The sequence below is a fragment of the Anastrepha obliqua genome, chromosome 4, assembly GCF_027943255.1.
Source record: "Anastrepha obliqua isolate idAnaObli1 chromosome 4, idAnaObli1_1.0, whole genome shotgun sequence".
NCBI lineage: Eukaryota > Metazoa > Arthropoda > Insecta > Diptera > Tephritidae > Anastrepha > Anastrepha obliqua.
This window is the reverse complement of record NC_072895.1, coordinates 40695554-40720872: the sequence shown is the minus strand read 5'-3', so window position 1 is coordinate 40720872 and position 25319 is coordinate 40695554. Positions and strand designations below refer to the sequence as shown.

The 25319-nt window shown below is 36.1% G+C and overlaps 2 protein-coding genes across 4 annotated transcripts in view; one reads left to right on the top strand and one right to left on the bottom strand.

Annotated features, from left to right (window-relative positions):
- Nucleotides 1-25319, top strand: part of LOC129243452 (G protein alpha o subunit) — a 110949-nt gene that overhangs the window by 61258 nt on the left and 24372 nt on the right. The gene's annotated exons all lie outside the window — the stretch shown is intronic.
- Nucleotides 1250-25014, bottom strand: LOC129243451 (probable cytochrome P450 49a1). The gene is made up of 14 exons (XM_054880489.1): nt 24558-25014; nt 18356-18587; nt 18186-18280; nt 17963-18128; nt 8730-8810; nt 8483-8599; nt 8205-8281; nt 7849-8044; nt 7529-7694; nt 4121-4290; nt 3949-4027; nt 2232-2334; nt 1853-1977; nt 1250-1576 (listed from the first exon to the last, which is right to left on the bottom strand). The coding sequence occupies exons 2-14, from the start codon at nt 18532-18534 to the stop codon at nt 1463-1465; spliced, it is 1668 nt and encodes a 555-aa protein (XP_054736464.1). The 5' UTR covers nt 18535-18587; nt 24558-25014; the 3' UTR covers nt 1250-1462.

The window sequence follows — 25319 nt, the reverse complement described above, 5'->3', positions numbered from 1 at the left end:
ATTGTATGGTAAGGCTTGACTTTGAGATCATTTTTCAGTATGCGGCGAATGCTACGATCAGATATTTTTAGTTCTTTCACCATTTGATTGGCACTTCGTCGGGGATTTCGTTCTAGTCGCTTTTTCACTTTTTGAATCATTTCACATCACGTTGCAGTATTTTGATGACCACCTCCATGACGTTTCGCGATGCTACCAGTATCATTGTAACGAGTAATCGTGCGATAAACAAAAAAGTCATTTACTTTAAAGTGCTCGTGCTAACGAACAGTCTCTGGTGGTGATTTTCCAGCCAAATATAATGCAATCACGCTATTACGTTTGAAATCCATTACTGATTTTTTTTTCGCGTTTACTCTCGGCAAAATGCTTCCGCGCACTTGTAAACAATACTCTGGACTGTCATTTAGCCAACTAACAGACACGTCGAGTGCCGGACCCTGTAAATAAAGATGTTGACGTATACGTTTCTTGGTAGTAGACTTCTTATAATAAGCCTGCGTCATTTGCGAATCTAAGTCAGCCCTGAAGCTCAAACCCTAAGAGACATTCTAACTTCTCATATTTTGGAGCTCCTAGGCATTTCATTCGGGTTCTAGCTGATTCAGGTCAAGAACATAGAAGGTGTTCTAGAGTTTCCCTCTCTTCCAGTTCATTGCAGGATCTGCAGTTATCATTGTTTACGATTCCTATCTTGTAGGCGTGTGCCGCTACCAAATTGTGGCCTGTCAGTATACCTACGATAGTTCTGCTTTCCTTTCTAGACAGGGCTGATACGACTCTGACGTAGTTAGTTGTGAACACATGATTTTAATTGTGTACTACCCTAGTAAATATTTGTGTGAATTTTGTAAAAACTTAAAATTTTGTTCTTTATTTTCACGCGATTGTACGAAGTTTTTGAAAACTCTAAAGTGGTTCTTAAAGCTTTCTCGGTCACCTTGTGTTTGTTGCCGTTTTTTTTATTTTGTCTCAAACGGTATATCGTCGTAGTCATCTCGGGCGATCAAAATTAATGTGATGTACATATCTCCTCTCTATGGTGCCCCTCCCAAATCTCGGCATCTATAGCTCACATAAAAATAAACAAGCCAACATTCAACTCTGTCGCTTTACATCTAAGAGGGTTTGACCTCAGAATTTTCCATTGTATGTACACATAAAATTTAATAATACTGCCATAAAGTACACAATTTACCAAATATTAGCATAATTTATATTTGCGCTAAGCAAACATTTTGTATGGAAAATAAGCACGTATAAAATTCATATTGGCGAGACAAAAATGTAATATTAGAACAACAAAAACAATAGCTATGCAAATACACCCATTGAAAGTAGTTGTGGGAGAGTGTGTGTCGCGCCACTCGAAAGCACCGTTGTATCTGTTACTAGGCAACTTTGGTGTGTTACAAACCACTGCAGCTTACCAGCCGGTCCACTGTCGTACCACCAACCAGCCCTACTCATCCCTTAGCGTCAATTTGAAATTAAGTGGCGACTCTGGTATATAGGTTGAATTTACTTTATACACTAATTCGCCGGAATTGTACTCCACTTTGTATTTTCGAAATATCTGCAAATAAATGAAATGGTACGTATGAAATAAGCGAAACTATGGTAAAAGCAAATGCATATGTATGTGTAGGCACACAATTTGGCAAAATTTGCAATTTACTGGGAAATTCTCATATTTTCGTGTGGGGGGGGACTTTGCCAGTGTTGATGATGGGTACGTAGGTGCACTTGTTTAAAATGCGTGCTTTGCTGAGCGACACAAAAGGCAACAGCCACTTCGCTGTCACTCACTTAGTGCAAAATACGTACATACGAGTACGTACATATGACTCACCTTTGCCAACAGCATATTCAATTCGATCTCGGCAAAGCGACGGCCCACACACATGCGACGCCCATATCCAAACGGCAAGCTGACGAAGGGATGAATTTTTCGACCGACATGTGGACATTGCGCACCTATGAAATGTAATGAAAGTGCATGGCATGAATAAATTTCTACAAAGGCATTGCGTCGTACGCGAATTTTGCTGCTGTATTTTTGTCTTTTTTTTTTGATTTATCAATTTATTCTGTTTACAGAAAATTATTTTTGTTTTTGTTTTCGTTTTTAAATATTCTGTGAGGCTACTCTTTACTGTGTCAATTGGAATTGACACATGCCTTGGCATGGCCTAGCCTGCAATCGTATGAAAAATGGTATGCTAACTTACTCGCTTCGCTTTGCTTCATCCAACGTTCAGGCAGAAATTGTTTCGGTTGTGGAAAATATGCGGGATCATTGGATACTACCAGATGCGGGAATATGACATGTGTCTGTGAAAAGTAGACAAGTGAAAAAAGATGTGTAGAAATAAACAAAATGTGGAATTTCTGTTATGTACAGCAAAACCTCAATATAACGAACTTCAAGGAGAGGAACAATACCAGCTGCTTTCGATTCACCAACCACCACTAAAACAAAGAATTTCCCTCTTTGCTTTCATATAGAAATTCGAATTATTTACAAATTTTGACAATTAAATTATTTCTTATTTAATTTTAATTATTTATTTTACGAAAAAATCAATTCAAAAATTACACTAATCCAAATGCCAACACATGCGCCTAAAGGCAGGTATAGAGAAGATTAAGATACAGATAGAGATAGAAAGAGAGGCAGAGATAGAGATGCAGATAGAAATACGTTTCCACGACAGTCGGTTCTACGTTACCGAAACGACCCGGATTTATATCTGGCCAAGGACTGTCACTCCAGCAGCATTCCCCTGTGTAAGTATGGGGAATGTTTATGCCGCTACAACAACAACATGCAGATAGAAATAGAGATAATGATAGGGATAAAGATGAAGACAAAGATAGGGACAGAGATAAATATAAAGATAAAGATAGAAATGGCGATATAGATGGAGATGGAGATGGAGGTGAAGATAGAGATAAAGATGGAGATAGGGATAGAGATAGAGATAGAGATATAGGTAGAAATAGAGATAGGGATAGGAATATGGATAGGGATAGGGATAGGATAGAGATAGAGTTAAAAATAGAGATGGATATAGAAACGGAGATGGAGAAAGGAATAGGGATAGACATAGGCAGAGATAACATAAACACAAAGATGGAAGTGGAGATGAAGATGAAGATGAAGATAGGGACAGAGATAGAGATGGAGATAGGGATAAGGATAGGATAGAGTTCAAAATAGAGATAGATATAGAAACGGAGATGGAGAAAGGAATAGGGATAGAGATAGGCAGATATAACATAAAAACAAAGATGGAGGTGGAGATGAAGATGGAGATAGGGACAGAGATAGAGATGGAGAAAAAGATAGAGATGAAGAAAGAGATAGGGATAGGGATAGGGATAGGATAAGGATAGGAATAGGGATAAAGATAGAGATAGGGATAGGGATGGGCATAGGATAGGGATAGAGAAGGAAAGGGCGTTAGGAATAGGGATAGTGGTAAAGATTGAGATGGAGATGTAGATAGGGTTAAAAATAGAGGTAGATATAGAAATGGATATGAGGAAAGAAATAGGGATAGACATAGACAGATATAACATAAAGGCAAAGATGGAGGTGGAGATGAAGATGGAGATAGGGATAGGGATGGGGATAGAGATAGAGATGGAGACGGAGATAAATATAAAGAGAAAGATAGATATGAAGATGGAGGTCGATGGTAGAAATGGCGATAGATATAGAGATAAAGGTAGAAATAGAGATAAAGATAACGATAGGGATAAAGGTGTGATCAAGATAAAGTTAAAGTAAAAAAGACAAATAACAATATAGAAATAGAGCGCTAAATATAAGGCATAGAGGTAAAGAAGGACAACTATTTACAACGGTTGTTGCCATTGGTCGAACTTTCGGCCGCGTGCGATACTAGTATTTCCTCCGAAGCCCGTCCGCCATATACTTACACCTTTGGGTATGTGATAGCCAGCAATAACGGCATCTGTTTGTAAACTTCTTCCATTCGCAATGACGACCGGATACATTCTGGAAACAAAAATGAAAATAAAATGCATGTATGTAATTATCCTTAACAAAAATTATGAATTCATGTGTATAGTATGTATAAAAATATCGCACCTCAAGGTCTCCTTTATGCAGGCTCTCAGGTAAGGGATTTGCTCCAAAGCGTTTTGGTCGATTTCCGCTTCACGCGTTGGAAACACTTTTTGTAATTCTTCGAAAAGTTTTTGCTGCTTCTCGGGATTTTTAGCCAACTGATAAATGGTTGAAGAGACAGCCACCGAGGTCTTTGAAGAGTAAAAAAAAACAAAAATTGCAAATTGAAAATTGAAAAAAAAAAAAAATGAAAAAATTTAATAAAATAAATACACAAAATGAAAACGAATTTAATGAAATTACTAAAACAACAACATAGAGATACAATTTGACGTTAAATCGAAATAATTATACCCAAGACATACATACATGCGTCCGTTTACACTTTGAACAAAAAAAAACATACAACTTTTCACAAAATTTTTAACCTTTTAATTAAAATTTTAGAGTATGCAGTTTTAAAATCGTGTGAATTTTGATGCAAGATTGTAGTGGCCCAAAAACCGCACATTATTTTAAAAGAAATGCCAACAGTGTCAGCAGGAAAAAGTGTTAAAAAAATAATGCGATTTTTGAGCGACTAGAAACTTTTACAAAAATTTAATGGGATATAAAATATCATACCTAAAGACTGATAAAAAAACTGAAATTTTAATAAAATTAAATTTTTTTTTTACTCTAGGTTTGAAACTTGGATTTTTATGGTTTTTATAAGCGGTGCTAAATATAGAAAATGTGTCTTAAAATACCATAGCCTGCAGTTTTTACGATCATTTTTTATATAGTAGGTAATGGTTCTAATCGAGGGCGAACAGTCCTCGTGGTTGGGTTTTTACGAAAATAAATTGAAATACGAAAATCCTCCTAATCATCTGTTCCACAGTCATGGCACAATAAAACTATTTCACAGATTAACGACGAAAATCAGGAACACATATTTTGAAAAGTGCTTCTTACCAAGTACAATTTTAGTTTCGAGGAGTCAATCCGTATGTGTTATAACTTTCACAAAGCTTTTACAGCTGCAGTATACAAGCATACCAAGCAATAGTGCGCTTAAAGGTCAAAATAAAGCTTTCCATCTCTTAAAATCGTTTTTTTTTTTTTGTTTCGCAAAAAAGCTATTCAAAAACGAAATTTATGATTAGCTCATTAGATTTTACTAACGTTATCCCAAACTTCAGAAAAGAGTTCAAGCTAAAGTTCCCCCCGCGAAAGGAATGGGATTTTAATTCAGTATTCAAAGAGAATGCAACTGCACTTTACACTGACGGATCCAATATGGATTGTGGCGTCGGCGCGGGTGTACATTCGAAGGGCCTCGAAACTCCAAGTCTTTTCGCCTGGGAAATTGGAATAGTACTTTTCAAGCAGAAGTTCTCGGAATAAGAGAAGCATGCATTTTTTTCAGATAGTCAAGCAGCCATCTTAGCTTTAAAGTCACCTACAATCAATTCAAAAATCGTCCGAGAATGCAAAGAAAACTTGATACTTTACTGCACTTTAGGAACATAGAAGAAAATGAGAAAGCTGATGAATTGGCAAGGCAGGGGCATCCTATAACGAGTTCGATGCTGTAGAAATAGGCTTTCCCCAAGGCGTGTGCAAAAGGGAGATCTTCTCGCTATTGCAGAAGTAGACAGTTGACAAGTGGACTAACACGGATACATGTAAAATAACTAAACAAACGTGGCCCAATTTTAACAAATCCAGAACCGAAAAATATCTCTCGTTCGGAGTCGACTTGAAACTGTAGGTTCCTCCATTTGTGGAAGAACATCAAGACGCACACCACAAATAGGAGGAGAAGCTCGGTCAAACACCCAAAAAGGGTGTACGCGCCAATTATATATATATTAGGGCGGGTCGATTTAAAAATCGCTCATTGCTCTGTGAAAATCGTATTCTAGGGATCAAAATAAGAAACTTTGCCGAAGGAACCATACCTCTAAAACGAATTCTGGTGTCCCCCAATTTGGGTCGAACGAAAAATCCCACTTTGACAAATTTAGAGTGCTCCAATCGAGTCCAAATGTATGACCGACCCCCACTAACTTTGGACCGCCGATCCACCCATGCCAGTGGCACACCCCCTGGGGGGTTCCCTATACAATCATTTCATAATATCACCATTTTTGGCATTTTCATGAGAAAAGAAACTAAAAAGTTCGACCCAAATTGGGGGACATCAGAACTCGTTTTAGAGGTATGGTTCCTTCGGCCAAGTTTCTTATTTTGATCCCTAGAATATAATATTCACAGAGCAATGGGCGATTTTTTTGCCTTTCCACAAAAGACACTAAAAGTTCGACCCAAATTGGGGGACATCAGAATTCGTTTTAGAGGTATGGTTCCTTCGGCAAAGTTTCTTATTTTGATCCCTAGAATATGATTTTCACAGAGCAATGGGCGATTTTTTTGTCTCCCCACAAATCGACCATGCCTAATATATATATATATATTAGGGTGGTCCAAAAATGCATGGGAAAAAATTTAAATTAAAATTTTTATGCTGCCGCCCCCCATAATGGTAAAGAATGAAAAATAAAAAGACCCGTTTTTTTTTTTTTTTATCAGACCATATTTAATGGTGCCGCCGGGGCTTTGAAATATCCCATGTATTTTGCATGGGAAAAAATACTTTTTCGTAGATTTCATGTAAAAACCTGGAAAATGAATATATTTTAACCGGATACCTCAGTTTCTCTTCATAATTGGTGAGGGAATAACAACCAATTATGAAATAATTAATTTTTTTGTATTAACTATTTTTTATAGAACCCCAAAAAGCCCCCATAAAACTAAAATCTAAGAAAAAATCGAAAAACAATATTTTATATTACTTTTATGAAAATAGTTAATACAAAAAAAATTAATTATTTCATAATTGGTTGTTATTCCCTGACCAATTATGAAGAGAAACTGAGTTATCCGGTTAAAATATATTCATTTTCCAGGTTTTTACATGAAATCTACGAAAAAGTATTTTTTCCCCATTCAAAATACATGGGATATTTCAAAGCCCCGGTGGCACCATTAAATATGGTCTGATTAAAAAAAAAAAAAATACGGGTCTTTTTATTTTTCATTCTTTACTATTTTGGGGGGCGGCAGCATACAAATTTTTTTTGGACCACCCTAATATATATATATAACTGACGAGTTGTTAAGAAAGCCACAAACAGACATAATCAGAATTACGTTAACAATAACCGACCAATTGGGAGACCAGAAAGAAAGAAATTGCTGAAAAGAAAATTGACCACATAGGCAGGTTCATAGTCAAATAAATATGGTTCGATTAATAAAAAGTAGTGGTGTATCAAAATGGCATCTTTTGGTCTAATTGGGTCTAAGCTGTGTCACTCAGACAACACCTCCACCACCACCACCATGATTAAGTTTGCGCCACCTTGTATATATTCTCACCGTATCCACTCCGACCAAGAATAAATCCAACGCCAATACTGCTGCCAATTTACGATTTCCCGTTTTGCGCACAATGCGTCCCACAATCGAATCGGTCGTAGCATTTTGCATCCCTGCCGCAGCATCAGCCCGATCCATTGCGCGGCTAATGTTTCTCATGCAGATTCTAGAAAGTAGAAAATACAAATTTTAAATTTAATAAAAGCAACTATGTGTGGTATTCCAAAATAACTGGCTTGCAAACAGTATCAATATTTTACTATTCTAACTAATTATCTCAAAATCCGGATTTACGCCTACCCATCCATTACAAAACTCACTCTGTAAACTGATCCAGCGCCTTTACAAAACAGCGATAAGCCTTCGTTGGATAAAAACGCCACAATGGCATTCGCAATTCCAGTTGTGGCACAGCCCAGAAGAAAGTATTTATGGCATTTATAATTTGTTGCGACTCTTTACTGCCGTCTGGTGATAAACAGCCAAGGCGTGTATCCAATGCCACGCGTCCCACAGCTGACAAGTAACACATAAAGAGAAATATTTCCGTTTATTATGCGCACACGTATTTATATACAACCTCCAATTCACACATACACCCACACACGTACGTATATATGTGTGCGCTTGTAAATGTCCTTTTAGTCATATTACTTTTACTATCATTTATACTCACATTCCAACGCCCATTTGTGTAGTTCATGTAGAAAATTTTCAGGCAGCTCATCATTTTCATTGCGCATTTCATGTACTCTGTAATTTATAATAAGCAACAACATCATTATGGTGATATAACACTCAACGCATTTCTTCTGTTTCACTTGTGACAATTCAGTAAACATTAGCATTGAAAAAAGAAAATTAAGAAATTATGAAAATGTTTTTTGTGCAAATGTATGTCATGTATGTATGTACATATGTATGTACGTTAAATTGTTTGTGCGAAAACTCTACCTTTGCATAAATTCGCTGGCGATTTCATTAAGTGACGGCACATACTGCTTTGCTGTTTGTGGTTGTAGTAGTATTTGTTGTACCTCTTGTCGGAACAGCGCCCAGTTTCTGCCATGTCTAGAAAATTACAAATACATTACATTACATTTACACGATTCTTCACCAAATGAGTGTGTATATGTGTTTGTACATCAAAACTTTTAACAGCGAATTGTAATCTCCTCTCTGTTCGCTCTTTAACACTTACACACCAATGAGTCCAGCGATGTCACCGAAGAAATCGTGTCTCAATTTCCCTTTGTAATGTTTGAGTGAAGGCATTGAGGGTCTGTGAGTGTGAAAAGCGAAATATGCAATACAAAAATTAATTTTCAGTATAATTGGACTTGTACGAGGGCGGTTTGTTAATTCCGCGAGTTTTTAAATTTGCCTAATAGTAGCATTAAATTTAAGACTGCTGCTATCGACTACAAATAAAATCAACTATGAAACAAATATTGTAAAATTTTTGGCCAAACTGCGGCATTTAATTTGTATTTTACAATCATTCAGAGCAGACGAGTTCGCGAGTTTCAACGAAAATGGAAGAACGTGAATTACATTTTCTCATTAAGCTTTATTTTTTTGCGTAAAAAAGCCATCACCGAAATCAACGGACTCTGCGCTATCAATTTGTATGGATAAGAAGTGGGGTTTGTACGGTTATGAATCCGTTGCGAGCATATCAGCATAACTGACGCAGGTCGGCCAAAAGATGTCATCACGTCAGAAACCGTCGATAAAATCTATAGAATGGTATTGAAAGGTAGCAGAATCGAAGTGAGTTAGCTGAAGTTGGTGTCCGCAAATCAACTGAGCGTGTGCATCACATTTTATATGAATATTTGGACATGAAGAAGTTACATACGCGACGGGTGCCACGACTGCTCACACTCGACCGTAAGCGCAACCGTGTGACTAGTTCTAAGGAGTCTAGCCGTGGACAAAACATGGATCCATCATCACAAACCGCAGCCAAAGGAACAATCAAAACAGTGTTTTCTTCGGGTGGACATGCCCTAAAGAAATTCAAGGTGGGTCTGTCGGCGAACAAAGTCATGGCAAACGTTTTTTATGATGCACGCGGTGTTATCCACATAGATTATCTTGAAAAGGATAAAACCATCGCCGGCGGCAAATGTGTATTCAAAGCTTTGGATAGATTCTTGTCTAACCAGAATCGACGCTGACACACTCAACATAAGTCCGACATGTGAAGGTGCTCCGCACGACACTAATCACCTCCTTAGGAATTAGGATTTGAACTATCCGTTCGACTACCAGACTACTGCAGAGTCTATTAGGCAGAAGTTCTAGTTATAAAAGAAGTGGCTACGTATCTAAATACGTATGCCTTAACAAAAACTGAAATAAATATTTTCTTGTATAGCTAGGCGGTCATTAAATCTATGAATACGGCTATACTAAGATCAAAGATTACAAAGGAATGCCGGGCAGTCCTAAATGATATTAGTGTTGTATTCAAGGCCAGCCTCATTTGGGTTCCCGGTCATAAAGACATTGAGGGAAATTGCAAAGCCGCTGAGCTAGCCAGGAAAGGTACTACTTTTCTCGTGCAAACTAATAATGAAAAACAACAGTATCCATATGCGTAACAGCTAGGCTACTGTGGCCACAAATAAATAAGAAAAATACAAAAGAACTGCTTAGCCTTTCAAGGGAGGATATCTCGAAGTTCGTGGCTTGTAACATATAACCGGCCATTGACTATTTGGGGGGTATTTCTTGAGACTAGTAGTTTTTTTCCATGAATATTGTAGAAGTTGTAGAGATGCGGAAGGGAAAGAGAAAGAAAAAGTTGAGCACTTCCTCTGCAATTGTCCAGCCTCAGCTAATATCCGAGCAGGGTTTCTAGGTAGATACTTTTTGAATTCTCTTACGGAACTGCCCGGCGTTGAGATTGAACCAATCCTGCGCTACTATAAGAGCCACAAAATGGTTTCATGAACATGAATAAATGAGGTGCCCGTGTTACTCAGTGGTATCACAACGGACCTGTAATGTCTAAGTGAGTTGGTCGTATAGACCAACTACCACCATAACCTAATCACCTCCTCATGTGCCTTATCTAACACCTCTTTCCTTATGGATCGATCTCGTCAAAACAGTATGTTTCCATGGTATACCGTTAGCTGAGATAACGATGTCGACAGGCGACAACGAATGACTTTATTCTAACACAAGTTGATAGAAGTTCCATACTGCAGTTTTCTTTATAACAATTTTTTTTTATTTTCCAATCGAATCGTTATAAAGAGGTTTTACTGTGCTATTATTTAGCATGCGTTCACAAAAAGTGCTGATAGCTCAAATACACAGAAAAAAGAAATAAAACTCTTAAGCTGAAATCGAAAGTGCGAATTCGCACCAAAGCCGTTGGGTTATGAAAATCAACAAAAAGAAATAGGCGTACACCAAAAAATCAAATAAAAGGTGTTAAATATTTAGGTACACATGCAATACTCGTTTGCTGGAAGAACGTGATAACTCGAAAAATCGAAAACTCGCGCAATGCGGCCCTAAAGCTTTCAATTTACTATGCCTGCCTAAGTAAAAGTACAAAAAGGCATAGATATTTCCTACTAATGAAAGAGATACTGTTAGGGGATAACGCCATGAATTTTTTTTCATATCATAAAAGCCAAGTTCGTGGTCATTTATACAGCTGTGTTCAAAATAATAGAAGTGTAACGAATCATGAAGATCTAACAATGTTTTTTTAACCAGTTTTGTGTTTTTTTTTTAATGAAAGTACAGTGCATTCCACAAGAAAAAAAATCATATAACTCAAACCTGCAAATTTCGTATAAAATTTACAAGAATTTATCAAATTTCAAAAAACACAAAATACATACAACAAAATTTCCAACTGTTTTTAGAAATCAGAATACCGGTTATGTATGGTAGTTTTATAGCCCCTTTAATATTAGTATAACAAAGTGAAAGTTTTAAGTGGGACAAAATTTCCGTTGTTTTTAACACACTTTTATTAGGACGGGTTGTATGTATGTATGTATGTATGCATGCATGTATGTATGTATGTAACGGAATCTTTGAGCTTAATTTTCATTGGCTTCTAAACATCTGATCGACTTGAAATTTTGCACACCTATCAAGGACCGATGACAATGCAATAATTTGATAAAAATTTTCCATTATCCTTATTGGGATTGCCAGGATTAATATTTTCTTTTTTTACCTGTGGGCAAAAAGTAAGGTGAATTTGGTTGTAATATGAAAAATCGTCATTTATTCTTGTAAATCAATTTCATCCCCTTCAAAATAATGCCCTCTCGATGAAATACACTTATGCCAACGAGTTTTGCAATCCCCGAAACATGCTAAATAGTTCATTTCCGGTAGTGGTCTCTTGAGTTTTGGGAATAGCCAGAAGTCGCACGGAGCCAAATCAGGCGAATACGGTGGTTGCGGAACGATATGCGTGGAATTTTTGGCGAAATAGTCACGAAGAACGAGTGCAGTGTGAGACATGTGAGATAAATTTTCCATTATCCTTATTAGGATTGCCAGGATTAATATTTTATTTTTTTAACACACTTTTATTAGCTCGGGTTGTATGTATGAATGACTGTAACGGAATCTTTGAGCTTAATTTTCGCTGGCTTCTAAAAATCTGATCGACTCGGAACACACAACATAGATGACTAGATGGGAAACTCTTTTTCTCGTGAGAGCGCTGAAAAATGTGCATTTTTTATAACATTTGCCAATATTGCCATACCGGTAGAAACATGAATTGGGTATTTTTTTAAACAAAAATTGGGAAATTTTTAGTTTCCACACCACCATTGAGGTTAGTATTTAGTGTGCGGTTGTGTAATAGTATATTACTCGTAAACACCTACATATACTAAAAATAAAAAATAGTTAAAAAAAACTAAAAAACACGCTTTTATTGCTAATCGAACTAAAAAGTAGAAAATAAGTTTTAATGACAAAGGGACCTATAATGAAGTAATAGCAAATCGAAGGATCAGTCATAGTCAACTACCTCAGAACAGAATTATAACAAAAATTAAGATACAAATAGAGTAATTCAAATTAGAGTTAAAAGCGTGGGATGCTTGATATAGTAAATATTACAATCATTCTATTGGCAACTACCTATGTACAGAGGGTTATGAAAGTGAAGCAAAATGCATCCCAGTGAAGCAAAATGCATACTCCCTTTGTCATTAAAACTTATTTTCTACTTTTTAGTTCGATTAGCAATAAAAGCGTGTTTTTTAGTTTTTTTAAGCTATATTTTATTTGACTTCATATGGAAAAAATTGCTCAACAGCGTATGCAAACAAATGATCAAAAATCAAAGTGATTTTGAGTGACTTAAAGCTTACTCTTTTTTGAATGGGTTGTAAAACTCCATGTCGTGAATTGAAAATTTTAAGGATAATTTGCGAAACAAGTTAAAACCTAGTAATTTGTCGCGCTTCTATCATTTTGAGCGCAGGTGGGCATACTTGCATAAACATGTTTTCTTTTTTTTTTTGTAACGACGTTATTTCAGCAAAGGAGCGTAGGATACATATTTGAATGGAGGGAATGTACGAGTACTAGTAAAAAATAGTGAATATCGCCATTAAATTTCGCAGTCGCAAAAGTAGGCTCGCATTGCGTAAAAAGGAACTGATAACTGACATAGCAAAAAATTGAAAGACGCACAATTTCATGTGCCATAAAAATAAAAAAATGAAAATAATAATAAATAAATACATTTGTATGCCTTCATAGCGTAATGAGGTCACACACAGCGCCTATGTTGCGGCTCTATTAAAACAAATTGACATGTGACTCGCGGAACGATATTCGAAATGCTTAGTTTACAATGTCTGCGTCAAGTTTTCTTTCACAAATCATAAAAAAAATAATAAAAACAAAAACAAACAAAAAATAAATATTTATACGCCAAAGTATGTATAAACCCCGGCTTTGTATATGCAACTTTAATATTGTATCTACCCAAATTCGGCTCGTCTTAACAGCTTCAAGTTGCGATCTTTCAACAGACTATGCCTGGGTAACGGACGTGCAAATGTGAACGTCGCCTGTGATATTCACCCGCCATTAATGCGCAACGCTTTTTTACATATTCGGCCAACACGCCTGCCGGGCCAGTGCTTCCTATCAAGATTTACGATTCTAACACAACTTCATTCACCGGATAGTTGGCACCAGCACCGGCACCGGTAAAGAAAATTACGCACAAGCCAATGCCGCTCGATTATCGTTACTAAAAAAGTTTCACACGCACGCAATTATGTAAATGTGTGAATGTGTGTATGGGTGGTACCTATGCTCACATATAATATATGACTGTAGGTACATATAGTGCATGAGTGGTTACGACTGCATGTAAGCCAACAGAAGCTTGAATGCGGTAATTCTTTATAAATATATATGTACGAGTATGTTTGTGTTGCTCTTTTTACTTTTAATGTTTTATTATTAGTTTTTTTTCTTTTAATTTTTGTGACTTTCTTTAATTACTTTTTTCGCTGTATCACGCATAGCTCGTGGCGCATTGCATACCTGCTCAGTCTGTTTCGAGATGCGCGTCTGCTAACGCTGCCTTAGATGGAGTGAAAAAGGCGTCAATGGAATTCAGAGTGTGGCGTCATAACAATCAGCTGTAGGCTATTTATGAAACGATTACTGTTTTTGTAGGCTTTTATGATGTTTACGTTCAAGCAAGGGGCGCTGAAGTGTGGTTGAACGTCAAGTATTTTATGGCAGACATTTCTTAAAAAAAAAAAAATTTCGCTTCGTTTATTGATAGAGCTAAATGCCTTGAAGCTGAAATAAAAGAAGTACTCTAAAAATGATAAGTAATTTGAATCCAATTGAAAACAATACCAAAATAGGCATTACAGTACAAAGTAAGTGCCTTTGTCAGAGTTTTCATAGCTTAAAAATCTTTAAATTTTTTGCTGGTCCTCCTTACCGAAAAGGCTAGTCTTAAGGTGGATTCACGGTTCTTGTCCGGTCAAATTTTGATTTACTCGCATGACTTTTTGGTCGGAGAGAGTGATCTAGTACGGCACTTTGTTGCCAAATTTTTTTTTCAAAAACTGTAAATTTCAAAAAAAAAAAAAAAATCGCAACTTTAGGCCAACATATTGTACCAACAAAGAGATTTTGGAAAATTAAGGTTTCTAATTTTATTAAAAAAAAAAAACATGAACATAACAATTCATAAAAAAACATAAACATAACAATTCATAAAAAAAAAACACAAACATAAACATAAACAATTAAACAAAAACAGTCTTTATGAACTGAAATTTTTAAATTAAATGACATTTTGTTTTAATGAAATTCATTTCAGTTTTTTATTATTTTTCGTAAATTGCTATTTTAATTTCTATATGAAAATTAGAACAATCGGAACTATTTTGGTTATTTTTTTTTTTAATTTTTTCTTCAAATACCAGAGCAGCATTGCGTTTTCTAATTTATTTTATATATTTTTTTATTCAAATTGAGCTGGAATTTTTTATTGTAGTTAAAAAATAATTAAAAAATTAAAATTATTTAAATTTATTCGTTCAAAGCTGAAATTCGGAAAAACTGTAAATTGCATGTAAAGTTAAATTATCAAACTAAAATTTCCTATTACGGCGGCCGCCGTAGCCGAATGGGTTGATGCATAACTACCATTCGAAATTAAGAGAAAACGTAGGTTCGAATCTCGGTGCAACACCAAAATTAAGGAAAAGTTTTTTCTAATAGCTGTCGCCCCTCGGCAGGCAATGGCAAACCTCCATGAAAAAGCTCCTCATAAAAAATATCTGCCGTTCGGAATCGGCTTAAAACTGTAGGTACCTCGATTTGTGGAACAACATCAAATGCACGCTACAAATAGGAGGTGGAGCTGTGCCAAACACCCAAAAAGGGTGTACGCGCCAATTATATATACCTATATATAAAACACAGGGGGAATAAGTTGACACCACTGAATAAAATCAAGGCTAGGGACGTAATTCATGAGTCGAAACACCATTTAGGTAGTATTCACCTGTTATTCTGCCACTCTCTATTATTTATTGACAAAAAGTAATGTAAACAGTAAGAAAATCGAATGATTAGTCCGTACATAAAGCAGTGACAGCTTGAAACGGACCACAACAAAATAAACTTTCACCTTCAGCCAATTCGAAATTAGTTATACACCTTCAATTTTCTATAGAGTATCCGCATGAATACCTCGGCAATTGTTTGCTTTTTAATACTTAATGAACCAGGCCCGTATATTCTTTGCAAAAACATATTTCTATCTCCGCTCAGGAGAACGTGTTTATGTAAGATCAAATTTTAGCTTTGTACCTACACATGCACTTGCATTTTTTGCTCTTGCTGTTGGGTCTATGGATAAATGCAATTTACGGCAATCAATTTTTAATTAAATGTCTAATTAAGTTTGTGCATAAAAACAAAGAGGAAACTCATCGACAACAGTGGAAAATCTCTAGAGAGTGCGTGCAAAGGGCACACACCTATACATACATGTTATGCATACATACATACGAGTATGCCTATGGTGCACTCTTAACTTAATTGGTCGCTGTAACTGCTATATTCATACACATACGCATATCTTTTCTGATAGACATTCTGCTGCAACGTCTGTTGACATACATATCTATACTTATGTGACTTTGCAGCACAGGACTCTTTGAAAATGCACTTAATATTCGAAAGCAATAGATAGGTAAATCGGCGTTGAAGTGATGACGGTTACATGTTCCACGAATACACATTTTTACCATTTAATAAATTTTGGGCATGTACAGTGGTGATTAAATAATAGCAGTTGAACATATTACAACTATGTATTAACTTTTTATTTAGCTTTAACTGATTCATCATAAAAGTACAGCTGAAAACCATATAAATAAATAATTCAACCTTGTGCGAAATTGAAAAAAAAAAATTTAAAATTTCAAAGTTTTTATTCAGAATTTAAAAAAATATGTATTTTAGGTTAGTTTTGGATAAATGGCGTACCTTGCGATTAGCCCACTTGGACAAATATTCAAAATTACCATACCATATAGGGGGAGTGGGGAAAGAAGAAGGAAAGGAACCAGACAGGTAGAAAAAAGAAAGAAGGGGCTTTGGATTAAAAGATGGTGACTATTTACGTTCGTATTAACCGCTTCAAGCTATTCATGAATTTCACCAAGTGTGTGTTATTTAAACCCGCAATATCCGCAGGTGTAGCGAAAAAGTGAGAGTGCATGGCAGCTGCGAAGAAGGTGTTAAGGTGATTCCACCTCGTCCTTCCAGACAGTTTCTGCAGAAAGGACTTCAAGCAATTCTAAGTCTCACTGCATGGACACTTAACGAACAATGTCCCCACCAACTCTTCCGTAGAACTTTGAGCCAATCCGTAAACAAAGTATGCAGTTTTATAGCCCATTAAATTTTAGTATAATAGCATACTGTGCATTTTTTAAAGACTAACAATTCTCGTTGATTTTTCATAATTTTTTTCGCCCAACGTTGCGCTTTTAATCCATTTGTTGAATGTAAAACATTTTTATTTAATTTTTAATGTTAATTGGGTAGAAAGCAACGAACCCAATTTTCTTTTTAATTTTAATTTTTTTGTGAAGATGTACAGGGAATTAAAAAAGTTGGCACAGCGATTTTTACAACATTCGCAATGATTTTTATGCCAATTTTCTTTTGTTAATTTTATTTAAAAATATAGCTCATACTACAACGAAATCAGTATATTTTAAAGTTTCGAAAGTAATACTTAAAAAAACAATGCAGGAAATGTTCTACAAATTTTCGAACTATTTAGTGGAGATTTTTAATTTTTATTCTTTCCTGTATGTGATTTTATAGCTCATTTAAATCCAGTGTTTCAAAGTGCAAGTTGCTGAACATCTCGTTGGTTTCCAAAACTTTGAATGCGGACTGTCTTTGCATTTCATTCCCTTCAGTCGTTATTTGGAAAAATATGTGCAAGATCAAAGAAAAAAATAAAAATTCTGAATAAAAACTTCGGAATTCTGATGAAAATTTTACGCATTTTGGACGAAGTTTGAAACCTCAAATTATACGGCCTTTATGCTACTAATAATAATAACTGGCAATCAAATATTTTCATTTCACAGAGCAGGCAGTGGTTTTCGCTCTCGGTTGTTTAAAAGTGCTATATGAGAATTCGGCAAGAGGCCAATACCAAAAATGTTCCTGTCACTGAGTCGAGGCAGGTCTGAGCGCAAAGCCCTAATAGCCACGTGTATGCTCGTATTGTGAATTTTGCTTAAGTTTTAGAAATGCATTTATTTTTTATATACTATATACGCATTATATATACATATGCATTAAAAGTAGCTCCTGAAGCTGTAACTCAAAGTCAATAAAGATATTAAATAAATTGCTTACCTGTGTGGCATGGTTTCCTCTTTTTTAAAAATATTTCTAATTTCATCGCCATCGTAGATGAACAACAAATCCGGATGTCCTATGAGGCCACCAACTTTAACAATTTTGCCGTAATTAATGTGTAGCTCCTTCATAACCTTATCCAAATCCTGTATGCGATATTGACCTGAAACAAATAGGAAAATATTTTCGATTTATGGTTAAGTATTTGCGCTCTACCTACCGACTAGCGGTGCAAAACGCCATGAGTTGCCCAACACTGGCATGCCCCAGGGGCCTGGTACGGCTGAGTAAGGACGTGCATTTGTGCCAGGAATACTATAAAGGAACAATTTTTGTAAAATTAAAAGCAAATATTTTTTGTGTTTTTTTTTTTGACATATATTTACATACCTCGTCGGTTTCTCCTCGGCCACGTGTGTTGCTATTGGTGTTACTGGTGCACTCGCCCTTGATGGTGGCGCATGCGTTAGCGCCTCTGGCAAGGTCACTGCATTTGGTATTGCCGTTGCGGCAGCCGAAAAAGAAGTACGCTTCACAAGCGCTGTTGCTGTTTTACGTAGATGAGTCATGACGCTTCCACAGCTCCAACAGGCTGGTTGATTTTTTATTATTTATGTTTTTGCTGGTAATGAAAAATGAGAGCAAAAGGGATTTATAAATCTTTAATCTACAGAGAATTTAACAAACAAAAAATTTGAGTGCCAACACAAGTGGATACGGTTTGCTGTTTGAAATAACATTTGGTTGCTACGGGCATATAAATTGCTCAATTTTTTAAGTCTACTTTCTTATCCAGTTGCATTAATGTTTTCAACAATCAGCAAGTGCTTGGATTTTTCTAAAAGTTTGTTTCTCAAATTATGATAGAATTAATTAATAAGACAGCAAACACTAAAGGGTTTTCCAATAAGAGGTGTTATTTCGATAAGAGATCAATGGTTTCGTTGCTTGTATGGCACGTATCGCCGTCTTGTTGAAAATAAACGTTGTCCAGATCAATACCATCCAATTCCGGCCATAAAATATCGTTAATCATCTCTCGAAAGCGCAATCCATTCACCGTAAGTGTTGCTCTAGCTTCATTTTCGAAAAAGTAAGGTCCAATGATTCCGCCGGACCATAAACCGCACCAAACAGTCACACGTTGAGGATAGAGAGGCTTTTCAACAATAACTCTTGGATTTTCTGAGCCCCTAGATCCGACAATGTTGCTTGTTCACGAAGCCACCGAGGTCGAAATGGGACTCATCAGTCAAGATAATTTTTTGATGGAATTCCGGATAATTTTCATGAATTTCAACGACCCAATCAGCATAGACTCGACGTTGTTGATGATTGGCCGGCTTGAGTTCTTGTGTTAACTGGACTTTATAAGCCTTAAGGCCCAAATCTTTTTGCAAAATACGGTGTTATGACATTTGTGGAATGCCTAATTCCAAAGAACGACGAGGAATGGAAAAACCTGGGTTTTCTTCAACACTTTCGGCTACAACAGCAATATTTTCGGCTGTTCTTTAGCGACGTGCACTGGTTTTATTCTTCACATCACTAACTTGCCCCAACAGCTCGAATTTTTTAACCAATTTCTGTATTGCGGTCCGACAAGGTGCTTCACGATGACCCAAAAATGTTAGAGTTTTACGAACCGTCCCTGCCAAATTTCGATAATTTTTATAGTGAATTGTAATAATTTCAATGCGTTGTTTAAGAGTGTAACGTTCCATTTTTATTAATAGCGTAGTTTCTACTTGTCAAATATCAAAAAATGGCAGCTTCAAAAGTGGCATCCGAAATAGCGGGCTATTCAAAAATAACACCTGTTATTGGAAAACCCTTTATGAGAATGTGGGAAGGTAGTGAAATGAACAGGGCATATATGTACATACATACATGACATAACTCGAAAAAAGTGGGAAAACCATGTTTTTGACTATGTCCTATAAATATATTAATAATATAAAATTGGCCCTTATATCCTCTGTGGCTGGTAATCAATATCAATATCCCGCTTTCAAGAGAAATCTTTCGCAAGGAACAGAGGTTAATATATTTAAAATATATGTATATATATATATATTTGGCCGAGCTCCTCCTCCTATTTGCGGCGTGCGTCTTGATGTTGTTCCACAAATGGAGGGACCTATAGTTTTGAGCCGACTCCGAACGGCAGATATTTTTATGAGGAGCTTTTTCATGGCAGAAATACAGTCGGAGGTTTGCCATTGCCTGCCGAGGGGCGACCGCTATTAGAAAAAACTTTTTCTTAATTTTGGTGTTTCACCGAGATTCACCTACGTTCTCTTTGTGAATTCCAAATGGTAGTCACGCACCAACCCATTCGGCTACAGCGGCCGCTGCAGCGGTTAATACGACAATTAAATAAGCAAGTGAAATTTTATAAAGTGACGGAAAATAAGGTTTAATTTTTTCAAATTTCTCTTTCAAATCAGGTACAAGGTGGCGAATAATCACGCTATCGAAAGATTTATAATTTTTGCAAATGTCGTCATACCTCAATCAAATTTGACACAAACAGACAAGAAATGGAGTGCGTAAAGGTCAAAATAAAGGCTTACACCACTCAAAATTGGATGATTAATTTTGCGCCACCGTGTACCATAAGCACACTCAGTTTCTATGTGTAAGCCATATTAGTGCTGTTTACAATGGATTTAAGAATTTATCTCTGACAAAAATGGAATTAGACGGTCAATAATTTCGTGCTATCATTTTTCACAATTTTTGACATATTGCAAATTGGTACAATGAATTTCACAATTCAAGTAGCGGCTCACTTCATCAATATTACGATTAGCCTTTTTGGTGTAGTCTATAAAAAGCTCGCTCTCTAAAAAGATCACACTTTTCTACTGCAAAATCGCAAAGTCTCAACTTCTCAAAATAAATTATACGCAAAAGTTACAAGGAAAGAAAACTCGAAAAAATAACGGATGCTTGAAATTTACATGGCCTACTTGGACATGAAAGAATAATACATAGTTATAGCGCTGCCATATATCAAATACTGCAAAAAAGTATGAATACCAGTAGCAAACTCGAAAACAGCATCGATTAAAAAATTACCTGCTTTGGAGAAAAAGTATTCAGTATTTACTTGCAAGTACAGACACCGAGGTATCTCCAAATACAGTAAAATGCCTTTTTTGTTATCTTCCTCAAGTTAATCTTTGTAACTTTACCGTCTTTATTATATCTATCAATTTTTCATTAGCTTAATAAATTTGTAATCACTCATATCGTGCAAATATTTATTTGGCAATCTACGCTTAGACAAACACACACGTCTAAAAAATTCGATACATAAATATTATACTTATATGTATATTTGGTTTCAAGTATCATTAATATCGCCTAAACAGCTATTTGTCAACATCATCAGCATTTTCATCATCACCACCATTTGTACATCTCCATCTCCTGCAACTGCAATTGTTGACAACACCCATTTGCACTAGACTTCATAATGGCGAAAACTCACTTTTACGCTCTGCATTATATACTTGTACACCTACATACATACATGTATACATATGCTAAGTAATTTGTTGTCACTACAAAATATTAAAATGAAATTTTATATGCCAACTTTATACAAATGCAACAACAACACTTAGCCCATACATAGTTGGTAGTAGTAAATGAAACTAACTTTATGAAAAATTGCGTTATAAAGTTGTGTTTATTTTCTCTATCCTTGGCTACCATGCGCCCTATGCTCAATAATGCTTCTTTAGTTGGCGTTACTGGTGGTGGTGATTCACCTTTTGTTTACAGAAAAAAACTTAGTAGATTATTTGCATTTGCAAAAGAACTTAGTACATTGGCGAGCAAAAAGTTCTCTGTGGGGGGTCAATGCAATCAACTAGCTGTGGTTAACCGGGTGTAAAAAAATGTATTAGAATAAATATTTATTGCTTTTTTTAGTTTCTTTGCATTAAAAATTATTATACACGGTGGCGCAAAATAATCGCCCTATCAGAAGATTCATAATTTTTGCAAATGGCATACTTGGCACTTGTGAATTAGACTGCAGCATACAAACAGACAAGCAATGGAGCACGTTAAGCTCAAAATATAGATTTCCTTCACTCAAAAACATTTTGTTTTTTATTTAATAAAAAGTTATTTATTGTATTGTAAAGGGTTTTCCAATAAGAGGTGTTATTTTGATATTCAAAGAATAATGCTATTTTTTAATATAAATGATCGGGTGTTTATTTCATTATATAGAGGAAGGTATGCCGTTAATAATAGAAAATAACATTAGGCAAATGACCACCACGACCACGCTTACAGAACAATATCCTTTTCATAAAAAATTTTCCATAACCGAATTGCAAAGTGGCTGCCCTATGTCCCCGATAGCCTCACGAATTCCTTCCTTGAGGTCTAGTATCGACCCTGGGCTGTTGGCCTACGCCAACTTTCTCTTTCACGTGGCTCCAAAGAAAAAATTCACAAGGTGTTAAATCACAAGATCTCGGTGCCCAATTGTGATCACCTCTTCGAGAGATAACACGGTTCGGAAACTTTTCCCGTAAAAGATCAACGGTTTCGCTGCTTGTATGGCTCGAAGCGCCGTCTTGTTGAAAAAAACTTTTTCTAGATCAATACCATCAAATTCCGGTCATAAAAAATCGCTAATCACATCTCCTGCTTAACGCCTAACACCTGTTATTGGAAAACCCTTTATTATGAAATAAGTAGTAAATTTAACGGTTAGTTGGTTGAATCACCATCCAGAATTCAACTAGCGCTTGCGCACCATTTTGTTGCCACATCCTTTTTACCAACTTCTTTAGCGGTTATTTACAGTATGACGATGGCCAGTCCAGGCGGTTTAAGAACCTTTTTAGGTTGTTGACATCTAAGACAGACAGTTGTTCGAGACTCTCGAAGACAAGCCAGTTATGGCCGCCGTGAGCGTCCAGGCGTCCCGTCGTTTCATGTTTATCAATGTTGACGTTTTTCATCTACAATCCGCAATTCGGAGTTGGAAGTAGAAGGAAATCTCTGCACAATGTTATCGAAAAACAAAGGCTAGATTGAGATAAAAAGTACTGGTGGCTGAATTGCAAGAAAAACCATATCACACCAAAATTCAATATGCAGAATTTTCGAAGTTTTAACCCTCAAATATGCGCTTATTATGACGGTGAACGTTGAAAAAACATTTTCAATGTTCAATAGTATTTGTCGCGAAGGGCGCTACACCCTTTATTTGGCGAAGTCCTCCTCCAATTGGTGGTATGCGTCTTGATGTTTTTCCACAAATGGAGAGACCTACAGTTTTATGCCGCCTTCGAACAACAGATAGATTTTTATGAGGAGCTTTTTTATGTAAGAAATGCACTCGGACATTTGTTATTGCCTGTCGAGCGACGCCCATTGTCAGGAAAAACTTTTTTCTATCTTCTATTCCTTCTATCAGAGCTTCGAACCCGGGCACTACCGAATGGTAGTCACGCACCAACCCATTCCGCTATGGCGGCCAACATACAGACATTGATTTCTGTTCGAAAATTTAAAACATTTTTTTTATATTACAACAACCATGTGAATTAATACTTTTGTCTTGTTACATAATTAAATCATATATATATAATTGGCGCGTACACTCTTTCTGGGTGTTTGGCCGAGCTCCTCCCCCTATTTGAGGTGTGCGTCTTGATGTTGTTCCACAAATGGAGGGACCTACAATTTTAAGCCGACTCCGAACGGCAGATATTTTTTTTTTTTGAGGAGCTTTTTCATGGCAGAAATACACTCGGAGATTGGCATTGCCTGCCGAGGGGCGACCGCTATTAGAAAAATGTTTTTATTTTTTTTTTTTTCTTAATTTTGGTGTTTCACCGAGATTCGAACCGGCGTTCTCTCTGTGAATTGCGAATGGTAGTCACGCACCAACCCATTCGACTACGGCGGCCGCCATAATTGAATTAGTGTTTTTATTTCGAAACTTTCAGAATTTATGTGCCTGTGCTCTGAGTTATGTTTTTGTTTTTTTAATATTTTTGTTACTCGTACTGGAATATGAAATAATATTAAATAAGAATCATTTTTTTGTAAAACAAATTTTTTCAAAGCTAATTTACTGTGCCAAATTCGGTGCCAAAAATGCATATTTTCTAGCAATTTTTTGGTTGCCCTAAAAATAAATATCCGAACATTTTTTTCTTTTTTCTAAAGGCTCACAGTGGCATCCATACTTTTTAGTTTCACAGATTTCCAAACATTTTTTCAAGTTTGAAATGCTCGACATTTTTACAATCTCAGCGAAATTCTTAATTTATCTCAATATTCGTTTACAAAATTACTCCTTCAACTGAACATTTCAAAAAATGTATTGCCCTAAATGGTTTTTATGCCACAAATGTTTCGTTGCGCGCTTTTCTTGCAATACCAAGGCTCTCAACATATTTGTTTTTGCTGTCTTAAATCTCGCTTTTTCTGCGCGTCTTGTTCACGCATAGCTATAGCTGAATTTCTGCTATTTATCTACATACATAGATTCACAAATGTCGAACATTCGAATGTCGAACAGGCACCACACTTGGCGGTGGTTCCTTACCTTGGCTTGAAGTGACACCAGCAATTTACAGTTTTTTTTATTTATTCCTTTTTGTTTTGCTCTGCCTCAATTCTTTTATTGCATTCGTTCAAGTATAACAATGTTCATATCAAAAGAATTGCAACGACTTAACAACAAAGAACAAAACCAAAAACAAAGAAAAACGAAATAACAACAACAACATTTGTTGCTAATGTTTTCACACTTGAATGCACCGACGGTGGAGGCACTCAGCAAATGCCTTATTTGTTTGACTGTGGAATTGGTAGTGAGTAAAATTTGGAATACTACAACAAGCACTTTAGCAACAATTACAACAGCAACAGTAAAAACTGCAATATTTTTGGTAAATTACACTTTGCCAAATTGCAACACGAAATTGGATTTTTAGATAGCAAATTTTTATAGTGTTGGAGATATCACTGCATTAATCCAATATATGGAACCAAAAAAAAACATCGCCACAGCTAGTTGCACGTTAGGTAAGCATGTGGCACGCAAACTCGAACGTAGCAATAAGTTACCGAAAGTGGGACCCAAATACTTGTTTCACGAAACGCGCGCGCAAAACTAAACTTCGTCGTAGCTTTTCATGCAGTCTTATATGAAATTCAGAAAAGCCAGACCATGTTAACAATGCGCGGCTGATGTGATTTGTTGTTATTAGCCACATTAAACTCAGCTCAAGCAAGGTTCCACTTGTACGAGTGCAGCTGCTGTTCGAAGTTACGTATGTTGCGAGCGTTTTCATTGAGCAATCCA